Genomic DNA, 23,891 nt, shown 5'->3' on the forward strand with positions numbered 1-23,891 from the left:
AATTTACAATATCTTAGATAATAACTTAGGGTGCCACAGAGAGTCGGTACACACTCTGGGCTGTGGGAGAGAGGTCTGCTTGGTAAGAGAGTCAAACCCCTTCTCTGCCTAAAACCTGCCTACAGTATGTATTTAACAAAAATTTAAACAATAAAATGGAATGTGATTGGATGATACACGATTGGTTGTGTCCTAAGCTAAATGGATGGCTAGACAGAGGGGAATACTAAATCCTGTTTATCCTGTTGGACTGGCACTAATCTTGTTGACATATTTACTGGATGCTTTGAAAGAGATTAGGGTGTCACTATAGATGAGCTTGTATGGGGGCTAATCCTTAATGCACTATAGACGAGCTTGTATGGGGGCTAATCCTTAATGAGTCTTAATTGAAGTAATGTTATTCTAATATACCCCGGTAGGTGATGACAGATATACTTAAATAAATATCCTTTGTCTGGGAGATGGGATCTTGATACCTTAGGCTAGCATTTATCTAAAAGCTTCAAATCAATTAAACTATGTAGACGTAACTCTTGTCTTATTGAATAGTATGTCTAGAAGACGCGCTCCCATTACCTTAGGCTAGCAACCATCTAAAAAGCTTTAACTGAAACTACTGATATTTTATATATGCATTTTACCTAATGATATTTATTACTTGGTAAACTATAATTATATGAAATGATGTATAAATATTACACCATGATAACTCATAAAAGCACTTGATGTAGATCTAATTATTATAAGATAACTTAGTATAAATGTTATCCCATGATAACTTCCCCTCCGTCTGAAAAAGTTTGGACCCCAAACGTGTAAAAATAAAAATAATTAAGGCTTAGATGGACAATGTATAAAGTTAAACTGGTAGTAGTGAATAATGATTATTATAGAGTCTCTTTGACATAAGGAAACATAATATAAAAATGCTGTCATCAAGGGTTCTGGATGTGGAGCTGGCTTGTCTTGGCACTCTGTACTGGTGGCTTTATGGGTGATGTAGGTAGGCCTTGAGTTCCACATCCTGGATTGGGGGGGTTGTAAGGTAGTAGGCTGTGTCCATGGAGGTGTTACATGGAAACAAAGAAAAGAGAGTTAGCATGTTCAAATAATATGTCATATATAAATATTTCCTTAGTTTGTCTGTAATAACTAGAAAATAAAACAAATATGATAACTATGATGTAAAAGATCAGTACATAATTATTACTAAACGGTGTCATGACCAGGAAAGATGTATTGGCGGCAAATTACAAAAGTTTATCATGAAAAAAATAGTAATATCCTTCTACTTTTGGATACAATCATTAGACACATTATATGTGCATGTGCATATAACAAGTGCATTGATTTGTTACATTAATACGGTATACAAAAGGTGTATATCATTGTTAGTTTTCGTAACTATTTGGTTTGCCTTTTCTTTGTTTTGGTTCATTTCGGTTGTTAAGTTTGCTTTATTTGAATTTGGTTTGTTTCGCTTTGATTTTCCTTCCTAGGGTTTGGTTTATTTTGCTTCGGTACGGTTTGGGTTCGATTCCCAGTATGGTTTGGTTCGCTTCGGTACGGTTTGGGTTCGCTTCCCAGTATGGTTTGGTTCGCTTCGGTACGGTTTGGGTTCGATTCCCAGTATGGTTTGGTTCGCTTCGGTACGGTTTGGGTTCGATTCCCAGTATGGTTTGGTTCGCTTCGGTACGGGTTTGGGTTCGCTTCCCAGTATGGTTTGGTTCGCTTCGGTACGGTTTGGGTTCGTGTCATTTCACTTCGCTACGGTTTGGGTTCGCTTTTGTACCGTTTGGGTTCGCTTCCCAGTATGGTTTGGTTTGTGTCATTTCATTTCGGTACGGTTTGGGTGCGGGTTCGCTTTTGAGATTGGTTGATCAGGTCAATGCTCAAAATTTGTTGTGATACAAATAACTCAGATGATCAGGCTGATGCCATTTGTTCTCAACTGGCGACCCATAGTGAAAAGACTGGACACAAGAAAACATAACAAGATACAGCTAATAGCTGTTTCGTGATTTGCACCGTTTATTCAGGAGATTTTGTATTTTTATCAAGAATATGTGCAATTGGCATTGTTCGGTATGTATGGTGCGTTGATCCTGGTATGGATGAATACTGTCTGTGAGTGAAATACGGTAGGAAAAGGTGTTGATGTTTTCATGGTCTATATCTTGAAAAATAACCCTTTTGGATTTATAAATTGGTGGTTCCTCTGGATCATATCGAGGATTATCTTCTAGACCCAGCCACTCATGGAGATCGTTCCAGCTATCATCAAGGTAGCGCTGTATGAGGTGGGGAGGAACACTTTCGAAATAGCATGTGAATTGACCAGGATATTCTTTATATGAGACCTTGACATAGCAGTCTCCTTGAATAATTTCAATGCCCATAACTCTTTCCATTTTATGATCTACTTTTCGTAGGTGTTTTGGAAAAAACGGATATGGTTTGACATCTAATTCTATGCATGGTTTGGTGTTGTCTTGCTTGACATTTCCGGACATTGTATTCCCTGACAGAACATTGATTGATTTATTGTCTTGTGCTGATTCCTTTTGGTCGAAAAACTTATGATTCTTCAGTGGACGTTTTCGTCGTTTTCCTGACATACTTCTTTTGAGGTGAAATTCTCTCCGAATGGAGTCTGGAATGCTGCTGCCATACTCCCATGTGTTTCCTCTTTCTGGGTCCTTCCATTTTACTCTGTAGTAGATTTTGCCATTTGCTCTCTTGGAACTAACAATTGAGTGGATGCCCTCTGGATTGAAGACCTGAGGGATATCCTTGGTTTGATTACCTGATGTTGGACTTGGAGGTTGTACCTGGCTGTCGTCAGGTTGTTTTCTGGATTTGGGCTGGTGATGCTTACTATTCACTCCTCTTTTCCCTTTGTTTACCTTTTCATTTACCTTGGTTGGAGCACTAGGACCTGGTGTGGCATGATTTTCCTTCATGGTTGCCGTGGTACTGGTAGGTTTTTCTGTTGTACTTGAAGCAGGGTTTTTCTTCTTTGTTGGGGTCTTTTGCTTCGGACTCTTGTTGCTGGAAGTACTTGCCTTTGTTTTGGAATTGACCTTCTTACCTTTCTGTTGTGGAGGTGATTGATCAGTAGCCTGGTAAGTTGATCTTGTTGATGGGGATATGTTGCTGTCAAACTGAGTATCATTGACTGGTTCCTCGTTGTCATCCATGACTCCTGAATCTATGTCACTGGGGTTATTGAGGTATGGTTCTGGAGGATACTGTGGACGATCAGCAGGATCAAAATATGGCTTCAGACGGTTGGCATGGACCAGTGGTTTGTGTATTTTGTCGTCAGAACTTCGGCGCAGTTTGTAGGTATAATTTGGACCTGTATGGATGATATAATAGCTACCATACCACTTTTTGGTTAATTTGTTGGAAAGGCCTTTTTCAACTTTTTGACAGTAAAGCCAAACTCTTTGACCTGGGGCGAATTCTGGTTCTTTAGCCTTTTTATTATATTGTTCTGAATACACCTCCTTAGCCCGAGCAGTGTTTTCAGCTGCGATTGTTCTAGTGATTTGAAGCTCCTCAAGCAAATTGGAAAGATAACTTTTGTTATTGTGGCCTAAATTTTCTTTTGGAATTAATGCTACATCTTGTGGAGCTCTCATTTCCCGGCCGAAAAGCATAACATATGGGGATTTTTGAGTTGATGAATTTGGAGCCATCCGATAGGCCATCATGATGCCAGGAATGAAACGGGGCCAATCATTTTGAGACTTGTTACAATAGGCTCTTAGTGATTGATTGATGTAAGAGTTGAGCCTTTCTACACAGCTGTTTGTTTGAGGATGGTATGGGCTGGTATGGGTAAATTTAATTGCCAAAAGTTCACAAATTGCTTTGATAAGTTTGGACATGAAGTTCTGACCTCTGTCTGAAATTAAGGTCCTTGGAGCGCCATACCGACAAAATATTTCTCTGACGAGAACATCTGCTACTTCTTTGGCTTCTTGGGTCCGAAGTGGAAAGGCTTCACACCATCTAGATGATGCATCTGTGATGACCAAAATGTATTTGTACTTATCTGGTGTTGTTGGCAGGGGACCGAGAATGTCAACGTGCCATCGGGTGAAGACCTCTTCTACAGGTAGTGGACGAAGTGGTGCCTTCTTGCCATGGTAGTGCCTCTTGGTCTGTTGACATACCTCACATGTCTGGACATAAGTAGCAATATCGCTGTACATTTTGGGCCAGTAGTACTTAGGTCTCATGGTGTTGTGCATCCTTTCTTTCCCATGGTGGCAACCGCCAAACTCTGAGTCATGATAGGATTGCAGGACTTGATTTCTGAGGGTTCTTGGGACTGCCAGCTGTTTAATGAACTTGTCTGCGTGGCCTTTCTGTCTTTGTGGAACGAATCTGTATAGGATGCCTTCATCAATTTCAAAAGTATTGGCTTCGATAAGAGTCTTTTGACGATCCTTTTCATTTTGTGGAAGGACATCATCCTCTTTGTAGTCAAAGATTTGGATGAAATCTGGACAAATCCTTTGTAGGTGACGTAAATTTGGATGTTCTTTTATACTTACTTCAACCAATGTGTCTTGGGTAACATCAGCATTTGTAGCATGTAAGGCTGCAACAACATTAACTGGTACTGACTGATAATCCTCTTCATATTCAAAGGTGACTGACCAATGTGTTGTTTGTGTGTCTGATTCTAAGTGATTGACAATAGGTGTGCAAATATCCTCAGTCTGAGTTGTCTGTGTGACCTGTGTGGATGAATGGGTGTTTGGCAAGATTGTATTGCTAGTTGATTTGCTTTGCTGAGTTGAAGTTACTGAGAAGACTGTTTTCTCAGCATCTTCTTCTGTCTGATCATTACAGTTAATATTTTCCTCATATTCCCTACGTGAGAGAGCATCGGCATTCCCATTGGCTTTGCCGCTGCGGTGAACAATGTCAAAAGTGTAGGTAGAAAGTTCCAAAGACCATCGTCCTAACCTACCTGTGGCATCCTTGATGGATTTCAGCCACTTCAATGCTATATGATCAGTGTAGACTGTGAATTTGGAATTTGCAAGGTATGGACGAAAGGATCTAATGGCTTCAACTAGAGCTAAGCCTTCCTTTTCTGTAATGCTCCAGTTCTTTTCGCTGCCATGAAGAGCTCTACCACCAAAAGCTATTGGATGTTCATTATTTTTCTCGTCTTTTTGACTCAAGACAAAACCTATGCTCATATCACTGGCATCGGTTGCAAGAAGAAATTCTTTGTCAAAATTTGGATACGCCAGAACAGGTGTATTACTCATAGCATGTTTGAGTGTGTTGAATGCCTGATCACACTCAAGTGACCATTGGAACTTTGGTTTCTTTCCTAGTTCTGCCTCCGAATGCTTCTTTAGCAAGGCATTCAGTGGAAGGGCTATGTGAGCGTAATTTTTCACATACTTCCTGTAGAAGTTCGTGAGACCTAAGAAGGAGCGAATCTGCTTTTGTGACTTGGGCACTGGAAAGGTTCTAATTGCTTCAATTTTTTTGTCATCAACTTGAACACCTCCACATGATAAAACATGACCCAGAAAAGAAACTTTGTCCGTTGCAAAATTGCATTTGGATGGCTTTAGTGTTAATTTTGCCTGTTTCAGATAGTAAAATACTTGCTCCAAATGTTGGAGATGCTCTTCAAAGTTTTTGCTGTAAATTATCAAATCATCAATGTAGATCAGTGCAACCTTAAAAAGCAATTTTCGTAGCACTTTGCTCATGAGCTGTTGAAAACAAAGTGGAGAATTTGTCAAACCTTGGGGCAATCGTTTGAATTGATAAAGGCCTTGATGGGTGACGAAAGCAGTTTTATGCTTTGAATCTTCATGTAATGGCACTTGGAAGAAGCCATTAGCAAGGTCTAAAGTTGAGAAGATCTTAGCATGTGCATTGGCGATGTTATCAACAACATCATCAAAAACAGGAAGAGGCCAAGACATTGGTAAAGTGACAGAATTCAACTTTCTGTAGTCACAAACAAATCTATATGAGCCATCGCGTTTCTTGACTAGGATAATTGGAGCTGAATACATAGAAGTAGATTCCTCGATCAAATCATACTTCAGAAAATCATCTATAAGTTCTTCAGTGACATTTTGGAGATGAGGAGATTGACGATATGGTCTACTCTTAACGGGTGGGTGGTTGCCAGTGTCAATGATATGTTGGTGCATGTCAGTCTTACCTAAATCTGCAAGACTTGTTGAAAACATGTTTCTATTTTGTCCCAAAAATCTAAGTAGTCTGTGTCGTTGGGTTGGAGTCAATTGTGTATTGGTCAAATCAAATCCTAACTCTTGTGCAATTTTGACATAATCCCTGGTATCATTGTCTCTCTTCTCATTGTCGGTGTTAACAGTACTGATGAATGGTTGGTCAGAGCCGATTTCATAAACAGAGTCTTTGTCAATGTAACTAAATTTGCCTACAACTGTACCCTTGTCAAGAACCTTTTCTTCTTGGGAGGGATTCATAAGCCTAAATGTAGCAGTCTTGCTTTTTGATTTAGAAAGAGTTCTACCGCCTGCTACTTCAGAATGAGCAGTGAGGGAAGCAATGGGTTCAATGAGGATGAGGGAATCCTCTTTGGTCTCTGATAGTCTGACCTTGAAATGAATTTCACTCTGAGGGGGGATGTAAATCTGATCTATTGTTTTTGCTAATCCACTAATCTCATGCACTGAATTGGCTATGAAATTGATATATTGCCTATCTGGGGTGCTGTTGTTAAGTATCAAGGAATGACAGCTATAATCTAAGACTGCATCATTGTCATCAAGGAAGTTCTCACCTAGTATCACTGCCTTCGGCAGTGTAGGCAGTACATAGAATCTTTGAGAAAATTCCTGATCCTCAATGACAAAATCTAACACAACTGAACCTAACACCTTATGCAATTCGCCGCCAACACCTTTTACCTGTGGAAAGGGTGAGTTTCCAAGAGTAAGGTTTTCAAAAGCTGTGCTCAGAAAAGCAGACGAAATACAACAAATGGATGCCCCTGTGTCTACTAAACAATTTGTTGTTGTTGTGCCAAATTTTGCCTGAATTACACTTTTGGCAAGGGGCGTAACTAAAGACACTGTTGGAATTTCACTTTCAAAGTTACTTTCCATACCAGACTCCATATTTGCCATGACACCTATTAGTATGTACCGTACTAAATTAAAGGATGACAAGAAATCAACAATGTATTACTTACAATATTTGAAGACTTTTTCTTCCTTTGTTGGTGTCTTTGGAGGAGTTGGTTGTCTTTATTCCAGTGTTGAGGTCAGAGGTTGATGCAGCTTGCTTGTTATTCCATCAGATGATCACAGTTGGACATGTCCTCCAATGGGTTCTTGTAGCTGGTCGTAGTTAGTTCCTGGACTCTGTGGTTCCGAAATCGATGATTCTCCGCCAAATTATCATGGAGCTGTTCTGGGTGAACAATACCTTCCAAATGACGTGCTGGTTTTCTTGGGGAATTAGTCAGCAAAGAGCCAGAGTCACAGGAGACTAATCACAATTTTATTTACAAGAACAATTAACAATTTACAATATCTTAGATAATAACTTAGGGTGCCACAGAGAGTCGGTACACACTCTGGGCTGTGGGAGAGAGGTCTGCTTGGTAAGAGAGTCAAACCCCTTCTCTGCCTAAAACCTGCCTACAGTATGTATTTAACAAAAATTTAAACAATAAAATGGAATGTGATTGGATGATACACGATTGGTTGTGTCCTAAGCTAAATGGATGGCTAGACAGAGGGGAATACTAAATCCTGTTTATCCTGTTGGACTGGCACTAATCTTGTTGACATATTTACTGGATGCTTTGAAAGAGATTAGGGTGTCACTATAGATGAGCTTGTATGGGGGCTAATCCTTAATGCACTATAGACGAGCTTGTATGGGGGCTAATCCTTAATGAGTCTTAATTGAAGTAATGTTATTCTAATATACCCCGGTAGGTGATGACAGATATACTTAAATAAATATCCTTTGTCTGGGAGATGGGATCTTGATACCTTAGGCTAGCATTTATCTAAAAGCTTCAAATCAATTAAACTATGTAGACGTAACTCTTGTCTTATTGAATAGTATGTCTAGAAGACGCGCTCCCATTACCTTAGGCTAGCAACCATCTAAAAAGCTTTAACTGAAACTACTGATATTTTATATATGCATTTTACCTAATGATATTTATTACTTGGTAAACTATAATTATATGAAATGATGTATAAATATTACACCATGATAACTCATAAAAGCACTTGATGTAGATCTAATTATTATAAGATAACTTAGTATAAATGTTATCCCATGATAGCCCCCTGCAGTGATATTGCTTGAATATTGCCTAAAGCAGCATAAAACCATGCTCACAAATATATAAACAGATAATATTACCATGTTTTTTTCACATCTCATATAAGTTGTAGACTTTCGTTTAGAGAATTTGGATTGATGTACCCTCTGTGGGGCCGCCATGCTTACCATTTACCACAATTTGAAGCATTTGTTTGTTGCCATATTGCCAGATGACATTTTGTGTATGTTCTGTGTATCACTTGACAAACTTAACAAATCAATGATATCATTAATCACAAGTCACCATTTTGCTGTAAGGATCTTGAACTTTAGAGATTACAGGGATTTGGCAGAGATTAGCAAAACGGTCAATTGCCATGACGACGGGGTAAATGTCACGTGGTATAAATTTATCACAACATCATGTCAAAAACATTCATGTACATTAAGATAAGTATGCTCATAACAGAATTAACATGTTCTGTGTCTTGAATTCTATCACTTGTCTCCTGAGAGAGTAATCATAATGCCAGGCGTTTCATCCATGACATGTTGTAACAATCATTACTTGGTTTGTGGTCTTCTGGTTGATCAAGAAGAGTTTTTGCCCGAACAGTTCAATTATAATGACTCTAAAAAGAGAACTCTAGCATAGGCAGTATGTCATAGCACTGCCCCGTACTTGTTACAACACACAGGACTCTACACCAGCTTCTATACACAGTTCTAGTTCATCCTTAGGACTATGAATAGTCCTCATCAACCTACACTAAGTATTAACTAACACATTCAGTTATACAACAAACAACTCAGTAACAAGGCCAGATTGTTTAGTTGCCCCCTGTAGTAGACTTTCTTATGAATTTACTCATTAGGATTTTAATTCCCTTCTTTACATACCCAGTAAGCCTATTGGACATGTTGGGCTCTGGGCCTGACATACCGTATTTGATGTAATACCCGCTCAGGGCGCTCTCAAAATTAGAAATAGGGGGCTCCTATTAGAATATAATTTTGGTGAGAAAAAAAAAACAGAGTTGAAAGATTGTAAATTTCATGGTTATGCTGACAGCTTGAAATGATACAAAAGAAAAGTCTGTGCGTATTATACACAACACAACTGCCCATAATTAAGGGTGCATAAAACACATGAGTGCGTATTATACACGAATAAATAAGTCTTGTGTACACTGATCAATCGGAAGGGGTGCTAATTGGGATTGTTCACTAGCCAATATATTAGCAAATATCGCCATGGGCGCTTATTAAAGCGGGGTGCTTATTACGTCGGATACAGTATGTGTTCTTGAGGGTTTATAGAAACAGAGCCAGGAATTCTCTGGCCATTCAGTATGCACAATTTGTTCAAGTAAGACTAACAAAGGGTCATTATGAAACATTATAGTGAACATCACTACATCAGCCTTCAGGCTCTTTGATTCTACTTCCAGGCACTTAGTGCTTAGAAATAATAGAATAATAATAATAACACATTCATAAAAATGATAAAATATAACACAAGCATCTCACTAGACTAACATCTAATCTCTGACATGAACATATCATACAGAAAAAAAACAGTTGTTAAATTATCTTTAAAAAAATAATAAAAAGGAGCCCAGAGACTCTTTTCATTTTCAGATATCATTTCCTGATACTGCAGAAATCTAGACTTGCCAAACATTATAGACTTGCATGGGCTGTATATGATATATTTGTATCAGGGTCTGTAAGACAGGTGAGGTGAGGTGAAATTGGGTTTAACGTCGCGTCCAAGATTATTGCACTTATATAGCGATGTGCATGCACGTGTATGTGTGTGTGTGGCTGCTTGTACTAGTCCGGACTCATGCCGATTTATAGTGCTAGCTCACTGAGATACCATGCCGCAGTTTAACATGAATACCCCACTCAGACACAGTATACTGACTCTGAGCCGACCAGTCCTTGTTTTAGCCCCTTAATGCCGAGCGCCAGACAGGGTAACAACAAGTACAATCTTTTAACGTCTTTTTGTATGACGCGGCCCGGGATCGAACCCCGGACCTTCCGCTCTCCGGGCAGACGCTCTACCACTAGACCACGGAGGCTGTCGTCTGTAAGACAGACTAGCATCTCACTAAAGGTGTATAAAATGCCTGGTGATAACATTCTTAAGCATGTGTCGAGTCATAGATTCAGCTACATGGGCAGGTGCTTGCAAGGATCAGCATTCCCCTTCTATAACAATCATGCCCGTTAGTAAGGCTATAACAATACACATTGCTGTGATACGCTCCATATCTCGATAGTAAAGTTGCAATACACTACACAATACTATACATTAAAATCTCCACACTTGTTAGGGAAAATTTTCATCATTACAGGAAATAAACAGCTGTCCAACTAAAATGTATCAATTAGATTTGTGTCAATTTATAAAACTGTGACTTGATACCTGTTGTACATATACAAGAGATCAAAGCACATCAGTGTTCAAACCATTTTACATGTCACCCTTATAAATATTACTCACAGGAACATACAATTCTGTCACATTCCTATGGTTAACCTGTCTTGGCGTGACAGATGAACTATAGTGATATGAAAGAATTGGGCGTCCCTTACTTTCTTTTCAGTAGTATATATACTTTTATATTATTTTTATTATTGTTTGTTGTTTAACGCAGCACTCAGCAATATTCCAGCTATATGATGGCGGTCTTTAAAATATACTTAAAAATTATAGTTTTGTATCAATATAAAACATTGCCATGCTATACTCATATCATATCACAAAGTATCAAGAGCCCATTTCTGGTTCCCCTGTCGTGAGATTGTTGTAATATTGCTAAAAGTGGTGTAATTCCATACTCACTCACTCACTCACTCAAAGTATCCCGATTCAGTGAACATCCAGTGACTGTTTTCCAGCCCTACTGTTGGTAGTGACTCCACTGAGGGGCTTTACATGGAGGACAAGCCCAGATGTGGAGGTGAGTCTATCCTGCTTAATCTGTACTGACTGTTCCAGGTAAACCCACCCATTAATCAACGTAACAAATTCCCAGATTACAGATTTGTGGGTATTGAGTAATCTCCCTTGGCGTATGTTACAAAGACTTCCTCAACAGTGTTTCCAGGTAGGCAGGGATTCCAGATAACCAGGCTCACTGTAGTTACATGCAAATGTCCTCAGTGTGTAGTTTGTGTTTGTACATATTCCCGACTGTTCCAGGCAGATAGAGTGCCTACTATGTGAAGTCTGCATTAAAGAATATCTGGATATTTGAGTTATAGTCAATGAAAAACAAGAGTTTGCCACTAACGTGGCTATATCCCCCACCCATGTTGCAGAATTTATGACATAATTAAATCTAAACAAACCCTAACCTTTTTTAACCGAGGTGGAACTTGTCATGGAAATTGTAAAAAAAAGAAGAGTTTGGAGTCCATCTTGCTGCCATGGAAATGTAAAAAATAAAAATTTCTAAAATTTCTAAATAGCAAAAGGCACCAGTTCAGCATGTACCTGACAGACCTGCAAAGTTTGATGAAAAATATTGAACGGTTTCTGAGTTATGCTCGGGAAACAAAACGTGACGGATGGACGGACGGAGCCCGTTTCTATATCCCCCGCCAACTTTGTTGGGCAGGGGATAATAAGTGATGGATACAACACCCCCCCAGATACATATTAATTATTATTTGTACTCATACTTCCTTCACATCTCCCTGCCCTATCTGTATTACCCACCAGTATTTGATGAAGTCAAACAGCTACTGAGTTGCAGTTCTGTTTTAGTGGAGACTGTTACATACTGTGTAGATCGCATTCACCAAGATGCTTTAACCTTGACCTTTCCCTCACCTGTTTGACCTTGTCCTTGATTCTCTCCAGCTCGGCACTGTTTTGGTCGCGAACCATGTCCTTGGCCCGAGCTACAGCAAACACCTTGTCCTTGGTGGCCTGACGGTTCTGATGCCTCTGTGTGTCCAGCTCCTGAAACAACGAAGTCCTCTGTACAGTCTATCTGGAACAACCTGGTCCTCTGTACAGTCTATCTGGAACAACCCACAGTCCACTGTAGTGTCACTGAACAACCTGGTCCTCTGTACAGTGTCACTGGAACAACCTGGTCCCCTGTACAGTGTCAACCCACAGTACTTCATTGAGTCTTGGCTTCAAAGGAACAAGTCAGGTTTAATTGTCAGCACTTTTAAATGAGATATTGTATTGAATTTAATGGTCTGAATTTTCCACAACTGACTCATGATACATACCATCAAAAATCTGGCATAGGGCATTGGAAATGGAAGTGAAATGAGGTTTAACATTTCAGAGCCAACAGTGGTGGTTATATATGCATGAAGTGAAATGACTTTTAACATCATGGAGTCCGTGGTGAAGGTCGTAAATGCATCAAGTGAAGTGAAATGCAGTTTAACATCATGGAGTCCGCGGAGGTGGTTGTATATGCGTTAGGTGAAGTGAAGTGAAATGAGTCCGTGGTGGTGGTTGTATATGCATGAGTGAAATGAGGTTTAACATTGTGGAGTTCGTGGTGAAGGTCGTATATCCATGAAGTGAAGTAAAATGCAGTTTTACATCATGGAGTCCACGGAGGTGGTCGTATATGCGTGAAGTGAAATGAAATGGGGTTTAACATCAGTGAGTCCACGGAGGTGGTCGTATATGCGTGAAGTGAAATGAAATGAGGTTTAACATCATGGAGTCTGTGGTGTTGGTCATATATGCATCAAGTGAAGTAAAATGCAGTTTAACATCATGGAGTCCACGGAGGTGGTCGTATATGCGTGAAGTGAAATGAAATGGGGTTTAACATCAGGGAGTCCGCGGAGGTGGTCGTATACTCATGAAGCATCGGGGGACTCAAAGAAATGACTTTTTTTTGGTATCCATATGGGATGGGAGGGGAACCAAACATGGGCATTCGGTGGACCAGCAAACGCTTCAACCTAAAGTTATCACCCTCATAAACTTTCTGATCACTAATCATAGATGGCAAAAATATATGTAGTTGTCAAATTCACTAATATGAAGATCACAACCAGTTGTATTCAAATATTTTTACATTGTGTGTTACTGAATGTCGTATTTGGAAATTTATTTCTTCAGATAAGATATCGAGCCACAGGAGAAGCCTAGTGTTGTAAGTGTTCGGTCATTACACCAAAGGCCAAGGTTCAATTCTCCACATGGGTACAATGTGTGAATCCCATTTCCGGAGTGCCATGCTGTGATATAGTGTAGGAATATTGTAGGAAAACCTCAACCCAAAACATGTTTGCAATGACAGAACACGTGTGAGGCGCCTTAGACAACTTTGCCACCCGTGCCCCCTGTCTTGATAAGTGTTCAGCTAATGGAGCTGCTTGAAGTGTTTGTCTCATTAGTTGTCACTTGTGAGATAAACAACTTTGCACTTTTGTCCAACAGGAGGTGGACTTCAAATCTGAACCTTACCCCATCATTTGTGAGCTGGCATAACATCCTTGATTAATAAAACTGAGTGAGTGAGTGAGTGAGTGAGTGAGTGAGTGAGTGAGTGAACTCTGTACAGAGAAATGTCGTTCCTAAGACGACTGGGCCACCACTGCCCCAAATAAAACTGGAGATATGTCTACACCTTGAAAGTTTGTTTGGGGCAATTAAAATTATTCCAACTGTTCTGATGTTGATTTGGCAAGAGCTATATTACTTCACAAACATCATGTAGAGCTCTGTTTGTTTTCAGTCGATGCCAAGAACAAATGGATGATATGCTTAGTGTTATCCAATCACAGCCCTCAAGAAATCAGCCAATAGCCAACTCAGTTACATAGACAGGAGCCCAGTCACCCTGCATGACTGGTCACTGATGTCACTCTGATAAGACCCATATGCGAACTATAAGTAGGTAATTGCTGTGTCTATAGCATTACTCCATGTTTAACTGAGCACTAAATCAGCCGTAGCTGACTTTAATGGAAAGGGATTTGCTTGTTGATTCCTGAGCAATGTTGAACAATAATGACATAATTAGATCTTATTTTCCTGTTTAGTCATGACAGACTGATAGCATGTAAACATGTACCTAGCACGTTTATCTCGGGTCACTGAGTGAGCACCAACTCCTTAATATTCCATTCAGAGAAGATTCAGATCATCAAACGTTTTTAGATTAGCTTATCAATCCTTATTAAATTTCAAACAAAACTTAATGCATTTACCGTCAAACCTGTTATCTCGATTGCACCCCCTCACCATATCAATATATATATAAATTTGCCCGCTTATCTGAAATTTGAGATCCAAATACATAGCGTTATCGTGAACCTCGGACTCAGTTTTTTCTACAGAATTTTGTACCTTTATCTCGAAGTTTGCAACTTAACAGATTTGAGAAGCTCAAATAACATCAAATATAGCGAAGAGCAATCCTCTTAGACAAGTCCTGGGTACCTGACCCTCTACTACCCGACCCTACCTGGGTACCTGCTGTCAGTCTCAAGTTGGGTACAAAATGTTCAATTGGGAATTGTTTTACCAGAGCCCTGTCAAAAAGTATTTAGATAATGTATGACACGATTTGATCATGCATACGCTGAAATTGACTGAAACTTTGTCGTTACCCAGACATAAAAGTCAGAAGGAATGTGTGCATAGTCAGACAGAAATGCGACACTGGCGACTTGTACCAGTGCAACCATGGAATCTTATTGTTTTGTAATTAAGCAATATATCACGTGACTAACCACGGGTCCCGGTAGTCCTGTGGGTACCCGGTTCCTACTCAGGACCCATCGGCCCCGAGTACCAGAGTTACCCATCCCACCCCTAGTACCTATCCTCGCAAATCTAACATTGCTGTAAAAGTACAATGCAATTTGAACCAATAGTTCAACCAATTACGTACTTACCCTTTAAGCCAATGCTAATCTTTATTAACAGCACTTCCCGGTTACATCAAAATGTGGAAATCAAAGTCGGATTAAAGGAATCAAAGCCGCGTGACACTACTCACAATATCCAAACAGTGAATAAACAAGCCTGAGGCGAGAGTGGTACTTTGCTGTGTTTGTCATGTGGACAGACTATAAATACGTACCACTCACTCGGCTATTGTTGACTTCTGATTGCTGCTACTGATTGCTATATGCCTCTGAGGTGCATGTACACGTTCTGTTAATCCTACATGTCATACATGTACACTGTACATATCATCATTGTTATTGATCATTGCGAAATACGTTTTAGTTTGTCATCTCACACACGTGTTGTATTCTTTATTTCTCGTGTATGCAATCATATTGCTATGAATCTATTATTATGTTACCTGATCTGTCACGACACAATCCCGCTAGATTTGCGATAATGGGGTTCAGCTGTACTTGTTCACAGAAATTAAACCAGTTGCACAAATCTATGCTATTTCTTGAACACGTAAATAAGCTTAGTGAGTGAGTGAGTATGGTATAAAGCCGCTTTTAGCAATATTCAAGCAATATCACGGCGGGGGACACCAGAAATGGCCTTCGCACATTGTACCCATGTCGGGAATCGAACCCGGGTCTTCCCCGTGACGAGCAAACGCTTTTACCACTAGGTTACTCGACCGCCCCTAAATAAGCTAAGGAAATCTATTTATGATCACATATTCATGTGCACAACATTTGTAATGACTGTACTTTGGGCCATTTCTTTCCCTACTACCAGGGTCATGGGAGGAACAGATGATTAAGGCAACGCAATTAACTGTGCAGAGTTGCATCCCTTGGGCACACCAGGAACATATGACTGTGGGTTCGAATCCTGGTTTGCCCCGATTATGTTTCTAGGTATGTCAGCACAATACCCGTGCTTGTAGGTTTCACTAAAGTCGTAAACGTCTAAGACTTGCATCACTTCTGGCTTTCCTCCCACATTAAGCTGACATGCCATTATATAACTGGAATAACGTTGACAGCAGCATTAAACCCAACTCACTCACTCGCCATATCTTATTCCTACTTAATTGTGAAATAATATATCTCTCATCACTCCTTGAGAAGCTGTTGCAGTTATCGTTCATTAACTTTGCACTTACACACAAGATAGACACACACACGACAACTTTGACACACAATATATTAAGTCAACTTCTATTACAATCTCATTAAAATCAGACCTTATTTCTCACTACCACAAAACAAAGATCTGAAGACATCCCATTAGGGGTCACCAGGGGTCCGGAAACCGTCCAATGTGCCGGACATGTCCGATTGGGAATCTCAAATGTCCGGTTTAAAATATTGCTTACCGGACATTTTAAAAAGTATTGTCCGGACATTCTTAAATTTTGACCGGACATGATCAACAGTTAGGACTGAGCAGTTTCTGTCTGCAGTTGCAACACAATTAAGATTATCTACGCTGATAAGCTTTGTTTGTTTTGATTGCTGTAAATACATTGTACCTACATGATAGTCCAATTGGTCAATCACTGTAATAGGCAATAAACTGAGTTGACACTGATTAATCGAGGATTAATTACTGAGAACATCTTGTTAATTTGCGTGAAAGGTGTTTACAACCGTACATAAATACCTTGCATCATCGATGTACCTCATTATCCTCACAATGTTACGATACGTAACCTCAGACAAGAAGCGAAAGCGTGACGACAGCCAGTCGACCGATGCAGACCAGTCGAGCGGATCTGCCAAACCCTCAAAGTCTAGACGATCATTTTGTAAGTCGTGGCTAACGACTTTCACTTGGTTGACATACAATGAAGATTTGCAGATTTTATTGTTTTCAGTAGCTAGTTGTATATTGAATCTTGATTGACCGCCATTTTGCTTTCTCGGACGATCGATATCAATTTTTTTTATGGTCAATAATTAAGTACAGATGAAAAAAGTATTCAAGTAACTATTGCTCTCAACGATATTTTAGTATTTGTGATTAAATTATCTGTCTTGTTTTAAAAAAATCTTTAGTTAAAAAAACCCCTTTTGCCGTGAGGTCACGTGATAACCAAATATGGGATAATAGTCTCGATCCAAATGTTACAACGCGTACACTTGAGCAGACTCATGAATATAACTCATGAATATTAATTAGACCGTTTACTACGTTAACAGATCGTTATTTTAACAGAAACAAACGTATGTTTTCCATGTATATCTAAAATGATATTATTTGTTATTAATTGTCCGGTGAATTAAACAATTTAAATTGAAACAATTCATAATTCATCACTTGTAATGTAACTTGTAATGTGTGTCAAAAGTCGTACTAAAATACGCTATTTGAAGGGGGCGTGGCCTAAATGCAAATGTCCGATTGGGATTTTAAATTTTCCGGACCCCTGGGGGTCACGTCAGAACGACCTTTCATCCGACCAATCAGAGCGTTGCTTACCAGATCATGAAAGTGACAGTCGGAATGTGATTTCTAATCATACAACCTCGAAAACTTTAACACGGGGTATTCCGAACGATAGTTACGGGTTTAACAACTGAATCCATACAATCTAGACCATCTATTAGCCATTCCAGAATGTTCTTTTGTTTAGGTTTCAAATTTGTAGTCGAGAATTTGTCAAAATATGTTGCGAAGTATAGACGCCAATTTGTAATTAGTGCCGTAAAGCACGAGAAAGCTGCCTTCTGATTGGTCATTCCATTGGTCAGTCAAGGTTCGCGCAAGGTCGGTCTGACGTGACCCGTAATGGGATGTCCTCAGATCTTTGTTTAGCGGCAGCGGGAACTAAGATCTGATTTTAATGAGATTGACTTCTATTACTGCATCATCACCATGAAGATGTTGTATCAAGTCTTTGAATGGCATTTAGAAGTGATACGCATAAGGAAGTGTGTTTATGGATGTCAACTTCAATATATCAGACTTCACAAGGGAGCACGGGTGGCCCTGGCATCTAAGGTGCCACAAGTTGCTGTGTTGTGTGCATCAGTTACGTGTGCCAGAAACCTGTGACACCCGATTCGCCCTGATTATGTTACTAGGTTTGTCAGCACCCTACCCATACGCAAAGGTTTCACCAAAGTGGTAAGGCATCACTTTGGGCTTTCGTCCCACAAAAGCTGACACTCTGTGATATGTAACAAATGTTATATTTGGGATAACACTTTCTCAGTGAAGTACAGATTCTCATACTTTTTGGGGTTGAGTCCTGTCCGGGATTTGAACCCACACTGCCAGAGTAGGGCACCTAATTGCCAGCACACAAAGTCAGCGATCTAACCCACTCAGCCACCGAGGCTTCCACAAAATGAAAGTCTCACAACTGGTAGTCTAGATCACATACTTTGTGTACCCCTCTGACTTGTGTAAATTGTAAGTGTGTAATGGGCACACAGAATACCAGTTGTCGGTCTTTTATTTTAGTGGCATTGTGTGTTCCAAATTGCATTGTGTGTTCACTCTGTGATATAACTGACATACTGTTCAAGACAGTGTTAAACCCAAACCACAAAGTATAAGCATTCTCGGGTCAAATCTTGACAAAATACCCCAAAATTACCAATTGTTTTTATGACTCTGATCCTGTCAAATTCAACAGTCATCAAATTAAAACAGCCATTATCAATACGAAGACCACACAAACCAAAGATGTGCCTTTTCAACATGAAAACAGGCCCCTTGAACTCAATCCCCTCCATGCTAACAGTGGGCACCGAACAGGCGTGTACACAGATACCCCCATTGAGGGGTGTACAACAGAGACGTGGTGACATCAACAGTGTCATCGTATTCTATTAGGTCCATGTAAACCAACAAATCACATTACTGCAGCTCACTGGCATGGACAGCAAACAGGAAAATCAATAACTCCAAACCTTTTATTAAGGCTGTATAACAATAATTCTGTGTTGACCAAACATGTCTTGGTTGTTTGAACAATTTGTTTCCTCAAAGTAAGTGCAGACATTTTTTTAAGGGGGGGATGTAACTGTAACTGGCCCAGGTCGGTAGGTCGAAACTGATAAATAAAAACGTTAATCAAAATGTTATGAAGGTAGGGGAAAAAATGGTTGGGCGGGAGTATTTAAGATAAATGTTTAACAGGTTACAATTATAGTATTCTAAATAATTTATATATTTTGATAACAATAGTAAATGAGTTTTTTAAAACATTTTACTTATTTTTGGTTGGCGGAATTAAAAAAAACCCACAGCTATTACAACAATGAAAAATCTTTTTTAAATTTTCAGTTTTTGGGAATCAGTGGATTTGTAAATGATGCTTAAAACAAGCATGGGCTAACTTTATTGAAGAACTAAATACAAGCATAATAATAACTTCAACATATCCAGTAGTATTTGAGTGTTGTTCTAACTGTATTTGAAATGTACACGGCCAGGTGCCAGACAGGTATTGACTTGCTACAAGTGAAATCTATCACAGCAATGCATGGTACACAGTGCGGACATGACTAAGATATTGCTATCAGTTGTTGAGATGTGTGCACGGGTGTGTGTGTGTTTACATTGCCATTACCAGGACAATGCTGTTGACATTGATTGATGGTCATCAACAACTTTAGATTATATTACAACACTTGAATAATGTCCCTTAAATGTTAGTGCTCTGTTATGAATGCAATACTACTTATAGGAAAACAGGTCCATATTTTAATGAATTAATATAGAAGAAGTGGATGTATTATCCAGCACTTTCATAAATCATTAGATACATTAACCATTAATGAAAGGGTTTTTACATTGTATCTTAAAAGACCAATTATGTACCTGCCTGAGTATAAGAGTACTGATGTGATAAATACTGACAAATTTTGGTTAAAATAATGATTAATTGTTACATGTGTACACAACTGAAACGATTCATTTTGAATTAGCTCTATTAAATTTTGACTTACGGGATCAGATGGTCAGGCTCGCTGTCTTAGTTGATACAAGTCATCGATCTCAGTTGCTTGGATCGATGTTCATTAGGGCTGGGACAGGTAACTCGGGTACTCGGGTCAGGTAGGTACTGAGTAGGACCTAGGTACCCACAGGACTACCCGGACCCGTGGTTAGTCACGTGATTATATTGTTTAATGGCAAAAATTATCTAGAACTTTATGGTTACACTATAAGTGATAAATGTTCTCATTTCTTTCTGACTTTGCACACATTCCTTCTGACTATATATGTTTGCATAATGATAAAACATCAGTCAACGTCAGTGTAGGCATGACCAGATCGGATTATACGTGTATCTAAAATTATTTTGACAGGAGTACGGTCAAACTCTTCCCAATCGGACATGTTTTACCTATCTCTTGAGACCTACAGTGGGTACCCGGCTAGGGTCGGGTAATAGGGGGGTGGGTACCCTGGTAGTAAATTTGGACTCGTCCCAGCCCTAAACTGTACACCTCACATCCTTATTTGAGCATATGGACCAGTCAATTTATTATAAACTGTCAGGCAAAAGAAAGAATATACCCATGTTTGATGGTGATTAAAATGACACAAACAAGAAATGGTTATTCAATGGTGATGAATTTGATATGGGTGTAATAGTTTTGTTTTGGACCTTGAGTTTGCAGTGTTTCAGTGACTATTTTCAGCCCAGTAATGTTTTGATAACGTTTGTAATTTTATGGTCAAATCTAATTGTCAAGCGTATACTTTCTTTTGCCTGGCAGTTTAGTAGAGATGCTTATCTTAGATCAAAGAATATCTTGAAACTATTCTGCTGCTCCAAGTATTATTTGATTGTTTGTTGTTTAATGTCGCACTTAGCAATATTCCAGCTATATGAGATCAGTTTGTATATATGAGATCAGTCTGTAAATAATGGAGTCTGGACCAGACAATCAAGGGATTGATATCATGAGCATCGATCCAAACAATTGGGATATGACATGCATCAACCAAGTCAGCGAGCCTGACCACCCGATCCCATATAGTTGCCTCTTACGACAAGCATGGGTTGTTGAAGACCAATTCTAACCCGGAATCTTCACGTCGCTGCTCCAAGTATGCAGAGATGGCAACCCAAGTGGAAGGTGTTAGGACCTGGGATACTTAGGGTATAAATTAAGTACATGTAATTATAATATAATTGTAGAATGATGACTTTTTACTCCATCACATTACATTGCATGAACTCATTAAACTTCACAAACTAAATTGATGTGAACGTGTCATATTTACTTACACCATGCAGTACCAAGAAAAAAATTGTATGCTGTAATTGGCCTAGGCACACTGGTAGTCATATCAACATATTGTCTATGTTTTTTCCAACCAGCATGTATGTTTTCTATATTTGCCACAACCTACACATAGTGAAATCAATAATGACTGCAGTCAAAATCATTTTGCATCTGTTTTACAAATATTCATAAAACACTTCATTCTGTAGTTGGCCAGTACAACAGTTCATCGGTACAACAGTTCACCAGTACAACAGTTCCCCGGTACAACAGTTCACCAGTACAACAGTTTCCCAGTACAAGAGTTCCCAAGTACAACAGTTCCCTTGTATAGAAGTTCCCCAGTACAACAGTTCCCCGGTACAACAGTTCCCCAGTACAACAGTTCCCCAGTACAACAGTTCACCGGTACAACAGTTCACCAGTACAACAGTTCACCAGTACAACAGTTCACCATTACAATAGTTCACCAGTACAACAGTTCACTGGTACAACAGTTCACTGGTACAACAGTTCACTGGTAAGACAGTTCCCCGGTACGACAGTTCACCAGTACAACAGTTCACCAGGACAAGAGTTCACCAGTACAACAGTTCACCATTACAACAGTTCACCAGTACAACAGTTCCCCATTACAACAGTTCACCATTACAACAGTTCACCAGTACAACAGTTCACCAGTACAACAGTTCACCGGTACAACAGTTCTCCAGTACAAAAGTTCCCCATTACAACAGTTCACCATTACAACAGTTCACCAGTACAACAGTTCACCAGTACAACAGTACAACAGTTCCCCATTACAACAGTTCCCCATTACAACAGTTCACCAGTACAACAGTTCACCAGTACAACAGTTCCCCATTACAACAGTTCACCAGTACAACAGTTCCCTAGTAAAACATTTCACCAGTACAACAGTTCCCCATTACAACAGTTCACCAGTACAACAGTTCCCTAGTAAAACATTTCACCAGTACAACAGTTCCCCATTACAACAGTTCACCATTACAACAGTTCCCTAGTACAACATTTCACCAGTACAACACTTCACCAGTACAACAGTTCACCAGTACAACAGTTCACCAGTACAACAGTTCCCCATTACAACAGTTCACCAGTACAACAGTTCCCTAGTAAAACATTTCACCAGTACAACAGTTCCCCATTACAACAGTTCACCAGTACAACAGTTCACCAGTAATGTAGTTGGCCAGAATTGTATTAATTATGTAGTGAGGGTAGGAGCTTGGTAGGACCCGGATAGAAGTCAAATGATCATTGACCAGACAAATTTATGAGAATTATTTCCTGCTCTGTCAATAATGGTTATCAGGCTGTGAATGGCACCATTGAAGTCCACATGACAATGTAGGCTGTGTACAAAGTAGCACAATATCACTCTGTGCCCTTGCAGCCACAGCTGGGGACCTTATCTGAGAATATTGCCTGGTTTTGTCTGATAGCTGAACCACATTAACATAACAGTTTCTTCAATAATGTCACGGTTGTCACAAAACCAATATTGGTGCCTCAAGATGTATATTGTATCAATCACTGACAGCCAACACACAAACATCACAAATCCAGTTAAACGACCCTCCATTTCTTATTCCTGGGAGCTGGAATTTTTTTTCTGGAACAAATAACCTAAATAAAAAATCCAAAGAATACAAATGGTTGGTCGATAAATGCACACAAACACACAATACAATTAAAGACACATCACAAATTTAAAATGGGACACTTACAATGTTAAATACAGCACATGGAATCATTCAGAACAGCCCTGCCTATATAATGTGTAATCCCATTAGTGAGAGTCCATGCACACAAGCCCATGTCTATTCAATACCTTCTATTTATCACTACATTTCCAATGTCCATTGCGCTAGCACTGCATGTGCACACACTGCATGACTACTGACTACACAGTGTCCCACCCCTATACTGTAGTCTGCTACACAAGTACTGTGTGACTGGTGCTGTCAATACCTCGTCAGGTTCAGGTGTTTCACACTCGGCCTACATGAAATATTCAGGGGTGAGGTGAGGTGAAATTTGGTTTAACATCACATCCAAGATTATTGCACTTATATAGCGGTGTGTGTGTGTGTGTGTGTGTGTGTGTGTGTGTGTGTGTGTGTGTGTGTGTGTGTGTGTGTGTGTGTGTGTGTGTGTGTGTGTGTGAGTGTGTGTGTGTGTGTGTGTGTGTGTGTGTGTGTGTGTGTGTGTGTGCTTGTACTAGTCAGAACCAGTACAACATGATGTCCATTTATAGTGCTAGCCGACCAGTCCCTGTTTTAGCCCCTTAATGCTGAGCGCCAAACAGGGTAACAACAAGTACCATCTGTTAACGTCTTTTGGTATGACGCGGTATGACCCCAGAATTTCACTCAACA

At 39.6% G+C, this 23,891-nt stretch overlaps 1 protein-coding gene across 14 annotated transcripts in view; it reads right to left on the reverse strand.

Moving 5' to 3' along the window:
• The window catches only part of LOC124138722 (trichohyalin-like), a 147,268-nt gene that overhangs the window by 18,453 nt on the left and 104,924 nt on the right, over positions 1 to 23,891 (reverse strand). For all 14 annotated transcript variants that reach the window (XM_046505547.2, XM_048396185.1, XM_046505553.2 and 11 more), the window contains one exon: positions 12,182 to 12,313. In XM_046505547.2, coding sequence (XP_046361503.2) covers positions 12,182 to 12,313 — 132 coding nt within the window. The remainder of the gene's footprint in view (positions 1 to 12,181; positions 12,314 to 23,891) is intronic.

Source organism: Haliotis rufescens, unplaced genomic scaffold, assembly GCF_023055435.1.
Source record: "Haliotis rufescens isolate VD_foot unplaced genomic scaffold, xgHalRufe1.0.p SCAF_15, whole genome shotgun sequence".
Taxonomy (NCBI): Eukaryota; Metazoa; Mollusca; class Gastropoda; order Lepetellida; family Haliotidae; genus Haliotis; species Haliotis rufescens.